This window comes from Sinocyclocheilus grahami, unplaced genomic scaffold (genome assembly GCF_001515645.1).
Source record: "Sinocyclocheilus grahami isolate Dianchi unplaced genomic scaffold, SAMN03320097.WGS_v1.1 scaffold233.1, whole genome shotgun sequence".
Lineage (NCBI taxonomy): Eukaryota > Metazoa > Chordata > Actinopteri > Cypriniformes > Cyprinidae > Sinocyclocheilus > Sinocyclocheilus grahami.
The window spans coordinates 2,859,430-2,871,370 of NW_015505412.1; the positions used below are offsets into that span (position 1 = coordinate 2,859,430).

At 38.0% G+C, this 11,941-nt stretch overlaps 1 protein-coding gene across 1 annotated transcript in view; it reads left to right on the top strand.

The window, feature by feature from the left end:
• The window catches only part of LOC107597572 (cell adhesion molecule 1-like), a 185,449-nt gene that overhangs the window by 129,264 nt on the left and 44,244 nt on the right, over positions 1-11,941 (top strand). The window contains exons 2-3 of the mRNA XM_016288703.1: positions 3,368-3,514; positions 8,885-9,037. Of these exons, the coding sequence (XP_016144189.1) occupies positions 3,368-3,514; positions 8,885-9,037 (300 nt within the window). The remainder of the gene's footprint in view (positions 1-3,367; positions 3,515-8,884; positions 9,038-11,941) is intronic.

Sequence of the window (11,941 nt, forward strand, 5' to 3'; positions counted from 1 at the left end):
ATTTTAGCCAGCGGTTATGAAAACATGAATGTTCCTTTCCTTAATGCGGTGCGCTGTCGCCCTTTCTACATAACATCCAAATCAGTCGAATCATGTAACGTGACTGTCATATACAGTCTCCTGCCGTTCAGTTATATCTGTAGTGAAAATAAACAGTTTGAAAAGTAATGGAATGCTTGTCAGTATCTGTGCATTCCGTGACAGCATCCTACTGTATAAACCTGCTGCTGTCTGTCATCATCTGTTAATCAAACAAAACAAAAAGTGAGAATTATTCACTGCTTTTTACTGAATATTGTATAATTTTGTTATGAATCAATTTATGTTTAATTTATATGGTGAAGTCTATGCAGTGCTTTATTTTTACATTTGATTACGTAAATCAATTTCTGTATAGTAGGCTATTATAGGCTAAATTGTTTAATTGATAAAATAGTTTTTTATGAATGCACAGACAGTCAAATTTGGCTGGTTGGTTAACTCAGAACACGTATTTAATTTAGCTTTACACAGGCTTTAAATTATAAAAAAAAAAAAAAGAAGTGAAATATATTTATAATCTTCCATTTCTATTTTAAATAAATGCTCTTGATTTGAACTTTCTGTTCATCAAAGTATCCTGAAAAAATGCATTACAGTTTCCACAAAAGATGTGAAGCAGCATGCTTCAACATTGATAACAGTAAGAACCCTTAATAATCGAGCACCGATAATAATTGATGAAAACTGAGAACAAATCAACATATAAGAATAGAAAAATAGAAATATATAAAATATAACACATAAAATATCAAAATAGAAAGCCCTTATTTTAATTATTTCACAATACTACTGTTTTTACTATATTTTAAATGAAATCACCGCAGCCTTGGTGAGCATAAAAATCTTTTTTTTTTCAAAAACAAAAACAAAAAACCATAGAGTCATCAAAAACCACCTTGAGAATAGTAAGTTAAAAGTCATACAGGTTTAGAACTACATGATGGTGAGTAAATTATGACAGAATGTTCATTCTCGAATGAACTGTCCTATTAATTGTCCCAATACTTTTTTGGGGCTCACTTATAGAAGTTCCAGCATCAGTCTGTAAAAACCTTTCCAGAGTCTAATATCGCTTATTACCTTATGCTAATGTAGCACAGCTTCATAACATTTCCAAAACAGCTGAATTTAAAGTGGCCTTTCCTAGATGTACATGTGCTGAAACTCTTTCTTATGAGCCTTTTCAGTTCCGGTCGGGCCTTCCAGCTATTGCTTTTTCCTTTCTTTTGTTTGGCATGATTGTGGCAGCGTGAAACTTGGCTTCACGGATGTTTAGCATTGGCCATGGCCGCAGATTGTGGCAGCACAGCACCTCTGTGGTCTCACAAACACTCCCAGCATGCCTGACTGCTAATGCTCCTTCATGGAGTGGATGATGCTTTATCATCCCTAACGTTCACAACTCGGGAGGACAAGCTAAATGTGTTGTTTTTCCACGCCGATTTGTTGTTCTTGACTGGGACATGCGGGGCTGAGCTGGTCACAGTTGTAGTGGGGAAATTAAGATGTTTTTCGGGTCTCTGTAAATGTCATGAGCGCTTGAAGGTGTCTGATTGCTCAACCATACAAATTTGCATTGGCTGTTGTCTCACGCCGGCGCTAAAAGTAGTGTTTTACTCTGCGTGTGAGGATAAAGTGTTTAAAAGCATTCTTTGGTCATTTTATGCCTCTCAGCTCTGTGGATATAAATATAGAGCAAGGTGACTTTTGCTTTTCTGCTGTCTTCACCTGCAAGGTATAATGGATCCCCATTTTGAATGTAAACCATAAGGGAGTGATGCAGCCTCTAATTATCAGCTGTTACTGGCTTGCAGTGCAGTGTATCAGATACTTGTGCTTGCCTGTGTGTTGACAGAGCTTGTCGTCCAGGTCTGGGTATTATGCTGTTGAGAGCCACTTTTGATTGCTAGCTTCCATCAGCGTGTGTTTAGATGGAGAGGTTTGATAAAGTTCTGCCGTGAGCAGCAATTACCAGCCTTCTCCTCTCGGTTGCTGAGAGCTGCAGTCTTGTAGACGGTGTGTTCCACACACACCACAAACACACAACACTATAAAATCAATACGTCCAAACCGAGAACCCAGCCGGTACATCTCAACATCGCATGCGTCCAAACGTTGTTGCTTGTTACATTTATTTTCATGTCACTCTTAGTTTCTTTCACGCCCTGCAAATGTATGCACGTGTTATGCAAAAACATCAGTATTCAAAGAATTCCTCATGAGGATTCGCATTATCATGGCAGTCATCTATTCAGCTTCAGCCTCAAATTTTACAATTTCATGATACAAGAGCAGAATGAAACAGGATCTGAATTGTAATAGTATTTTCTGGGGGTTTTTGTGCTAAAGAAAATAGTGTCATGATTGCCTCTCTGACTGAATAGCAAGGCAACAGCCAAATGAGAAAAATTGTGTTCAGTGGATGCATTGTAATTACTATGCAGATTGTGATAAGACATGCCAAATGTAATAACCGTATTCAGGTATTGCAATGATGCCCACTTTTTTAGCTGCCTTGGCTCCGAAAGTGTGTGTTTTTTTATTTTTCTCCATAAGGAGTTCAAAAGTTCTGCAATAAAAAGCAATGAACCAAAGCAGTGACCTCTGAGATGAATGACAACATGGCAAATTTAATTTTAAGCTAATAAGTATATGAAAATTGAAGGTACAAGGTATGAGACTGACTTTTTTTAAACCAATTTAAATTATGTAATTAAACAAAAAAGTGCTAGTTATCAACTTATCTATATAACACAGTAAACCTCACATTTATTTATAGTTTTATAATTATTAAATATAACTATATTAAAAATAATTTATGCAATAAACATCAAATATATTGTATTTTATAAATATAAAAATTAGCTTAATTCACTTATTTTATAAATATAAAAAATGTATGAAGTATAATGATAACATGTTAACAATAAAATAAAAATGAAATATATCAATATGTTGTATGTCAAATACAATTGTATTGTGTTTAGAGTGTACAGGAACTGATTACATAATTTGCAATGCTTCATGTAAATGAGAAGTCTTTGCTGATCATGTCTGCCAGTCTTATTGTTTCCAAGGTAACAGCATCTTCTCTGATTGGTGGATTTCTTTCCAGGATTATCTTTACTAGGAATCTGGTTGATTTTGAAACAATTTAAAAAATCTAAATCACACTGACTTATGTCATCGCTCAGCCACTTCAAAGCTCTCCTACATCTCGAAAGGTTTTCATGTTTATCCCATATGATGAAAATGAATGGGATTTGTACTTCTGTTGCTCTGTGTTGTAAGTCTTGTATTTTATTGTGTTTTCTCTGGGTTACAGCGCAGGGTCAGAACCTGGTGACGAATAACGTCTCGGTGGTCGAGGGTGAGACGGCCATCATCAGCTGCCGAGTGAAAAACAACGACGACTCCGTCATCCAACTGCTCAACCCCAACCGACAGACCATCTACTTCAGAGACGTTAGACGTAAGCAGTACTGACTTCTCTTTCATGTTCACGGCAGAAAATGTCATAATCCACCCAAAGCCTTCATCGTTTTTTGCAGAACATTCCGATTTTACGCACCAAAACGTCCCTGCAACCCCTTGCAAATTCATAATTTGGCACCTCGGCATAACCAAGTGTGTCTCCTGACGTTTAAAGGAGCAGCAAGGCATTGCATTGTTGACAAAGTCCTTTTCAATAATTGAGTGACAGAATGTAATTGTGTCAGGCTGATTAGAGTCCTCTGAGCGGACCGTTTAGATTCCAGCCTTGAGATTGTTTAGAAGCTCAATGGCGTTCCGCATGCAAAGCATATAATCTTGCCTTCCCTGCTAAATAAGGGCCTTGATGAGCTGCTAAGTGACGGTCTGACCCGTGATCCGAACCTAGTTTAGCTAATGTGTGGGAATAACCTCCTCATTCCCTCCTATGAAGCGTTCTCCATACGAATCACTCCTATAGTAATCTAAGATATGCGGATCGACGTTTTCAGAGGTATTTCATGACATTTCAAATGTAATGTACATGTGTAGCTGGCCTATCTCTCCGTGGGATCCCGTATCCTGCTGTTTGAGTAAATATTCAAGGACGTTTGAAGTATTTATAGATGTCTCGTTCATCTTAACCAGTAAATGTTGAAGTAATACTCTGATAACAGCGTCGTACATTGGGAAAACAGATGCTTTATGGTCTCGGTTGCTATTGGGATTAATGCTTGTTCTTTATTTATGCATGGCCGTATGTCGGTAATGCTTTTTTCCAGTTCTACTCGACCTTTCGGCCAAGATTTCATAGCTTCAGGGGAAACTGGGTTATTTTTACACCCCCTTTCTTTAAAGAAACGCAGTGATTGAATGTTGGAGTTAGAAACACATTTACGTTGCGTTATAACATTCAAGCGAGAAAAGAACACTTTGATGAAAGGTCAGGTTGGAATTTTGTCATGACTTTATCTAATTTAATTAATCTGTTGGTGTACCTAATTTTCCTAGTGGGCATAATTTAGTGCCAGTTACACCCGAAATAAGCTTTCCGATCCATGCGTTCTGCGAGAGAGGGAAAGGCAGGATATGGGTTGGGGTTTAGGGGAGGAAGATAGACAGAAAGACAGGGAGAGTGAGCGTTCTTGCCGCAAGCTCTGACATTATTTCTATGGATGTGACTGGAGGGATGCTCAGCCTTCAATCTCTTTAATGCTGTAATGTATTATTCTGTCTAATGTTTACTGGGCTGCCAGCTCTGTTTGTGAGAAGTATGACCACTTGAACAATTCATAGTTTTATCCCGTCAGCACAGATGGCTGGCACTGTGCATTCAAAATGACACAAGAATGTGAATGTGTCTTAGCGTATATATAACATGCACCTGTGGATGCCGGCCGATGATATATTGCACGGTGCGCTTTTTTATATATTAGCATTATGATTCGCCAGTGGTTTATTGTTGCCGCTGTGCAGTGATGGCTAAGGTTTTATCACATTACATTCAGACCGCTGTTCTCATTTCCTGTCACTTACACTAGAGTTGCTCTATAAGCCTTTTAAGAGCAACTTAGAATTAAACAGTGACTTTAACAGTGACGGTCGGAGAAATGGCCATTTTCATTTTCTCAAGACTTAATGATATTCGCTACAAATTACATTTCCCCGCTCAAAGATATTTTTGTCAATTTTTTTTGTGAACTTCCCTTTCAGTACACTCAAGTGAACTAAATTATAATACTATTAATGCCAAGAGGATGATGACTGTTTCAGTGTCATGTTGTAGCGTCTACTGTATGTATAGCAAACTGTTATTTTCCTGTTCTCCTAGGAAACTTCATTCACTTGGGATCTTTGGGTAAAATGTAACCGACATTGCAGGCATTAAAATTTCATGACTTCATTATTTGGGTACAACAGGTCTCACCTAAAGGAAAATGTGTTTTTTTTTTATTATTTTTTCTCTAAATATTAAAGAACTTTGGGACACAGCTTGTCCCATTTCTCATTTATTTCAATCATAATTGGCAATTTATAATATTTTATATAGTTTATAACCACGTTTGTAATGTTCTGCTATTAGTAAATGGATTATGCACATCTTACAGATACAGTAAAATTGTTAAATGCAAAACACTCCCCCCACCCGCCGTCATTCTGTCCCTTTATGGGCTTTGCAGCTATAATTGTGCTTATTTAGATGTTTTTGACAATGTCACAAAATCTTGTCCAAAAACAATGTGGTATTTATAGTACATTCCTTTCTGAAAACAGGTAAAAAATTGTCTTGAAGACAACAGAAGGGCTCATATGTGGCCATATACCCTCATTACAGACAATATGTTCTACACATTGTAATTTAATCAATATAGAAAGATATATGCTGTTTTGCAAGACAATCCAATTTGTATTTGTTTCATCTAACATGCTACATGTTATTTCCTGCACCCCTTCTCTTTTTATTCTCCAATCTGTGTATCAATTTGAGATAGCAGGCTAGGACAGCTGAAAAGCATCTCAAGCCAGCTGAGACACAGAACAATCAGATTCACTCAATGTCAACCTCTTACGGACTCTGATGCTTTAGAATTTATAATGCGCACTAATGAGCCCTGTTCATATGCAGGTTTGCTTTGCAGAGATTTATATCCTTCATATTCTCCCAGATGTCTGCAGCACTTCTACAGATGTACTGTACTGATGTAGAGAAATTACAGTCCTCCGGCATTACCTTAAGTCTGAAGTCATAGATCTGTTTGATGCATAGTGCATAAACTCCCCCTATCAATTACAATCCAGTCCGAGCACTAAGCAATTCAGGCCTTTCATTCCCCGCCCACCCTCTTTCTGCTCAAACCAAGCTGGCCTCATCATTATTCTTAGGAAGGAGACTTACAAAGTCTTCCCAGGTTCAGGGTTGGGATTAAGAGGAGGTTCTTAAAATGCACCATCAAAGGTCTTAAACTTCTGATGGAGTTGCTCAATTAGAGCTTTGACTTTTTGAACTTTGAGCATGATTTTTGAGTTTGCTCATTTATATGAAGCTCTCCAGAACTTCATGATATAGTATTATACAGTATAACAGTTAGTTCTGGTCTTTGAATCTGATTGGCAGAGTGGAGTTCCAAAAGTTCTTCTATTCAAACTTTAACTGTACTTAAAAATATTATTTATTTTGAAACAATTTTCACTCATAAATTGTGAGTAAATTTAATAAATTATTACAATGACATGGTAAGTAATACATTGAATTAAACATGTAATCTTGAAGTAGAAATACTTAAATAATATTTTCTTGTAAAACATTATCTAATAATATTTGTTTTGTCGAAAAATCATTTTTACAGTGTTTTTGACTTTCCAGACCAGAGTGAGCGGTACAGAGTGAAAAACTTTTATTTTGATTTCGCTATGAACTATTTTAGTGGACTTGTCTATTTTACAAACTAAATTTCATCTGAAACATTTTTTATATGAATTTTTTTTGTAAATTAAAGCATTTAGTAAACTGTTTTAGGGGGCTTATATGGTGCTTAAATATCAAAAAAAAAAAATGGATTATGAAAAATATTTTTCAACTATTATACAAGTATTTCAAATATTTTTAATTTAAAAAAATCTATATCTTTCTTACACTAATGCATCGTTTAGCTTCAGAAGGCCTTTATTAACACCCCGGAGTCGTGTGGAGTAGTTTTATGATGGATGGATGCAGTTTTTTAGGCTTCAAAAACAGGGGCACCATTCACTGCCATTATACAGCATGGAAGAGCCAGGACATTTTTAAATATAACTTTGATTGTGTTAGTCTGAAAGAGGAAGGTCAGGATTAAATTTAAAGGAGTAAAGAGCCAGCAAGACGGCCCTCGGCGACGAGCAGACAGAGGGGCTGCAGCCGGCGGTGGGGTGCAGACAGCTGCAGACCGCCAGGGCAGGATGTCGAAACGCCTCCGTCTGCGCGGCGGAGAACTGTTGGGCAAAGCCCTCCACCACTTCGCCGAATAGGCCGGCCTGGGAGATCGGGGAGTCAAGGAAGCGATGCTTGTCGGCCTCCCTGATATCCGCCAAGGTCAGCCATAGGTGGCGCTGCTGGACCACCATTGTGGACATCGTCTGACCCAGGGCCCGCGCCGTGACTTTCATCGCCCTAAGCGCGAGGTCCGTCGCCGTGCGCAGTTCCTGCAGCACACCTGGGTCAGCACCACCCTCGTGCAGCTGCTTCAACGCCTTGGCCTGGTGGACTTGCAGGAGGGCCATGGCGTGCAGGGCGGAAGCGGCCTGTCCAGCGGCACTGTAAGCCTTAGCCGTCAGAGCGGATGAGAACTTACAGGCCCTGGACGGCAGGCGTGGACTACCTCTCCAGGCGGCGGCGCTTTGCGGGCAGAGCTGCATGCCAATAGCGCGCTCAACCGGAGGGATGTCCACATACACTTGCGCCACCCCCCCGTTGAGGGTGGTGAGGACGGAGGAGGCACCAAATCTGTTTCGGGCAGAAAAAGGTGCCTTCCAAGACTTAGTAACCTCCTCATGCACTTCCGGGAAGAATGGAACCGGATGCAGCTGCCGACGTCCGGCCTGCGCCCCCAGGAACCAATCCAAACCAGCCCGGGAAAGCATAGCGGTCAGCTCTGGATCTGACTCGGGCAACGCCACTCTACCTGACGGTGGCAGCGCAGCCGAATCCTCATCTCCAGAGCCTAGCTCGCCCTCCGATGCAGCGATCGACATCCTGTCCTCTGCCTGTGTCCCACACAAGATGCTGAACCCCGCCCTGTTCGAAGACCCAGCACACTCATGATGTCTCGCCCATCCATTGGACTGATTACACACGTGGTTCAGAGCCAGTCACGCTGAAGGGCGTTCCCAAAGCGTCCTCCGATGCAGCTCGAGTTCCTGAAGAGGAACCATTATTTTAAAATGTAATAATATTTCACAATATTTTCACAAAAGTATGTTTCTGTATTTTTGATCAAATAAATGCAGCCTTGATGAGCATAAGAGACTTCTTTCAAAAACATTAAAAATAGTAATGTGTCCAAACTTTAGACCTAGTATACCTTAGTACTGTATAAAAGAATACTAAAATATACTAAAATAAAATGAAATGTTGTATAAATAAAAAGGTATTTAATCATATTTTTTATTGGGGGTGGGGGCCTCCCACATGAATTTTGCCTAGGGCTTCCAGATGTCCAGAGTGAACTCTGGGTACAGAGTGAAAAAGCTTAACAAACTGGCAAACAAACTGGCCAAATATCATCTGAAACATTTCTCTATGTGAACTTCTTGTTTATTGAGCTATAGTTTTATCACACTCACGACTGATTTGTCTACTCCACGTCTGTATGCCTCACTCTTTATGTTTTCTCAGCCTTGAAGGACAGTCGGTTTCAGCTGGTTAACTTCTCAGACAACGAGCTGCTGGTGTCGTTGTCCAACGTGTCACTCTCGGACGAGGGCCGGTACGTGTGCCAGCTCTACACGGATCCCCCGCAAGAAGCCTATGCAGACATCACTGTGCTGGGTATGACGTCTACCTTCAGAATGCTAAAATCCTGATTATCGATTTACCTCATTGATTCCTTCACTCAATTGAACTTGTCTAATTGAATCTCACCATGACACAATATCAACCAATTACTCTCATGCCGTTTCCAATAACACAAGCCAAACAAAAAGGGACAGATGTTGAGCTATTGATATTGGTAGATCGCTTTTGGCAGGCGTATTGACTGAATTCCTCTTAGATGTTGAAAAGGCTACATCGAGCAATTCGGGAGTTAGCTTTGTGCGCCTCTTGCATTGAATGACACTAACATTAGAGGTTTATTATGCAGTATATTTGGAAATCCTGGAGAGCTGGATGGAATTGAGTGATCTCTAAAGTAGCATGAGCTTTATGAGAATATGCGTTTCTTCACAGCATGAACCCTTAACCACTGGACATGAAAGCATGAAGCAAGATATTAGAAAAAGAGCCCTCAAATGGCAGCTCTCGTTGCGACAGACGCTTTAGTGCCATCAGCAAAGAACCACATGAGTTAATGTGCTATGAAAAAGTGAAACATGAGTAAAACGGCTTGTCCAAATACACAGTGAGACCATCAAGTGTTGCTAATCTAGCCCTGCTGTTCATCAGCCTAACTGAGCCGAGGAAGCCTGTCTAAAACCCAAAATACCCCCAACACCCTCTAAAACCAGCTCAGACCAGCTTGACCTAGATTAATATGGTATTCAGCTGTCTAGTTGTTTTTATCCTGACCAGTTAAAATGTGCCCCAAAACCCACTAAAACAGCCAAAAGACCAGCTTGACCAATGGTCATTATGCTGCTAAAGAAAACCTGCTTATTTCTTTGCTGGTTTATGATGGTCTTCAGCAGGTTTAGCATGGTGACTAGCTATTTTTTCATCCTAACCAACTGGAATGTGCCCAAACCCCCCTACAATGGAGATACACATGCCAAAAATTTGCAGTAATTAACAATTAATGTTAGAAGTATCTGATGCTCAACAAGAATGCATTTCTTTGTTTAAAAACAGCTAAAACAATTTTGTGAAATATTATTACACTTTAAAATAACAGTAACATCACAGCTTCATTAACTGCAGTGAAAACAGTCAGACAGTGGCCTAAGGCAAGAGATTTCGTCTGCTAAATGGATCAAATACTAGCTAGCACGCAGTAAGGATCACGGAAAGCACACATTAAGGTAATAATGACTGGTTTGTAATTAAAAAGTGTTACTCTGAACCACACGAACTTTGTTGTCATTACACCATCGATTGTAAAGCTTTGGGTGATATTATTAAGTGCAAAGCAAAATTTTGACTCACCTAACAATAGAATTATTTTATTTACCAAATTTCATATACTTTATGTGAATGTTTTGCCATACATTTTATATTTAATGTTTAAATGACAGCATATCGTTCCACTTTGGTCTACTAATTTAAATAATCTCTTTATATTTTAGTTTAGTTTATATTATATTAGTTTATATTTTTTATGTTTATTTTGCTTTATTTTGATTTCAGTTTAAGTTTTAGTCATTTAAGTACTTCAGCATTTTTATTTCAGTTAGCTAGCAAAGCAACATTTCTAAATGTTTTACTTTTTTTGTTTTTCTTCTAATATTTACTTATTTCAGTTGTATTTCAGTTACTGAAGATGTTTTTTAATAGTTTTAGTAAAAAAAAAAAAAAAATTTACAAAAACATTAAATTTTTCAAAAGGGTCTCCCAAATTTCATATACTTTATGTGAATGTTTTGCCATACATTTTATATTTAATGTTTAAATGACAGCATATCGTTCCACTTTGGTCTACTAATTTAAATAATCTCTTTATATTTTAGTTTAGTTTATATTATATTAGTTTATATTTTTTATGTTTATTTTGCTTTATTTTGATTTCAGTTTAAGTTTTAGTAATTTAAGTACTTCAGCATTTTTATTTCAGTTAGCTAGCAAAGCAACATTTCTAAATTGTTTACTTTTTTTTTGTTTTTCTTCTAATATTTACTTATTTCAGTTGTATTTCAGTTACTGAAGATGTTTTTTAATAGTTTGTTAAAAAAAAAAAAAAAGTTACACAAACATTATAATTGTCACAAGTGTCTACTGTGTTGGAACGGGGAACGAGGAGAACGCAGAAGAATTACTATTAGCAGTAGGCTATTTAATAGTGATGTTACGTTCAGCACGGAAGCTCCGAAGCTTATATAAAAACAACAACACATTTCACATTGAAGCACTGTATTGGAGCTTGATTCGTTTTGAGAAAAGCATGTTATCTATGACGTCCGAAGCTTCATTCGCCTGAAAACCACGTGACTGCTTCATTAAAATAAACAGATCATAAATGTAATTAATGAATTTGTTTTATTTATTTTACTTATTTTAGTGCCAGTACACCGACACAAATGAATGACTTTGACTTTGGGCTTAAAGGTCCCCTGAAATGCTTAGAAATACGTAGCGTTACTCTGTGTTGACGTCATTTTAACTGAAACAGGAAGACAGGGCGGGACATATCAAGCAGCCCCGCCCCTTTTTAAAATATATCTTCGAAATGCGAATTTTGTCTCTGTTTTGGAGTACACTGCCTTATAGATAACCTTAAGACTAACATACTGATACTAACACCCAAAAAACTTTAATTTTGATTTCATGGGGACTTTAAGTAACTGGAACTAAACGAGGATAATCAGGGGAACACAGGTGAATCAAATGAACACAATCAGACACGGGAGAAACTGGGTCACGGGGAGCACATGGGGAGCAAAACAAACACACTGACAGTCCATGGGCATGACAATAATGATCATAATTCTAATTAATAATTGAGTTTTTAAATATGTGTATATATATGTATATATATATATAATATCTAAAATTAATTTTTTTTTTTTTTTTTTTACAATTATT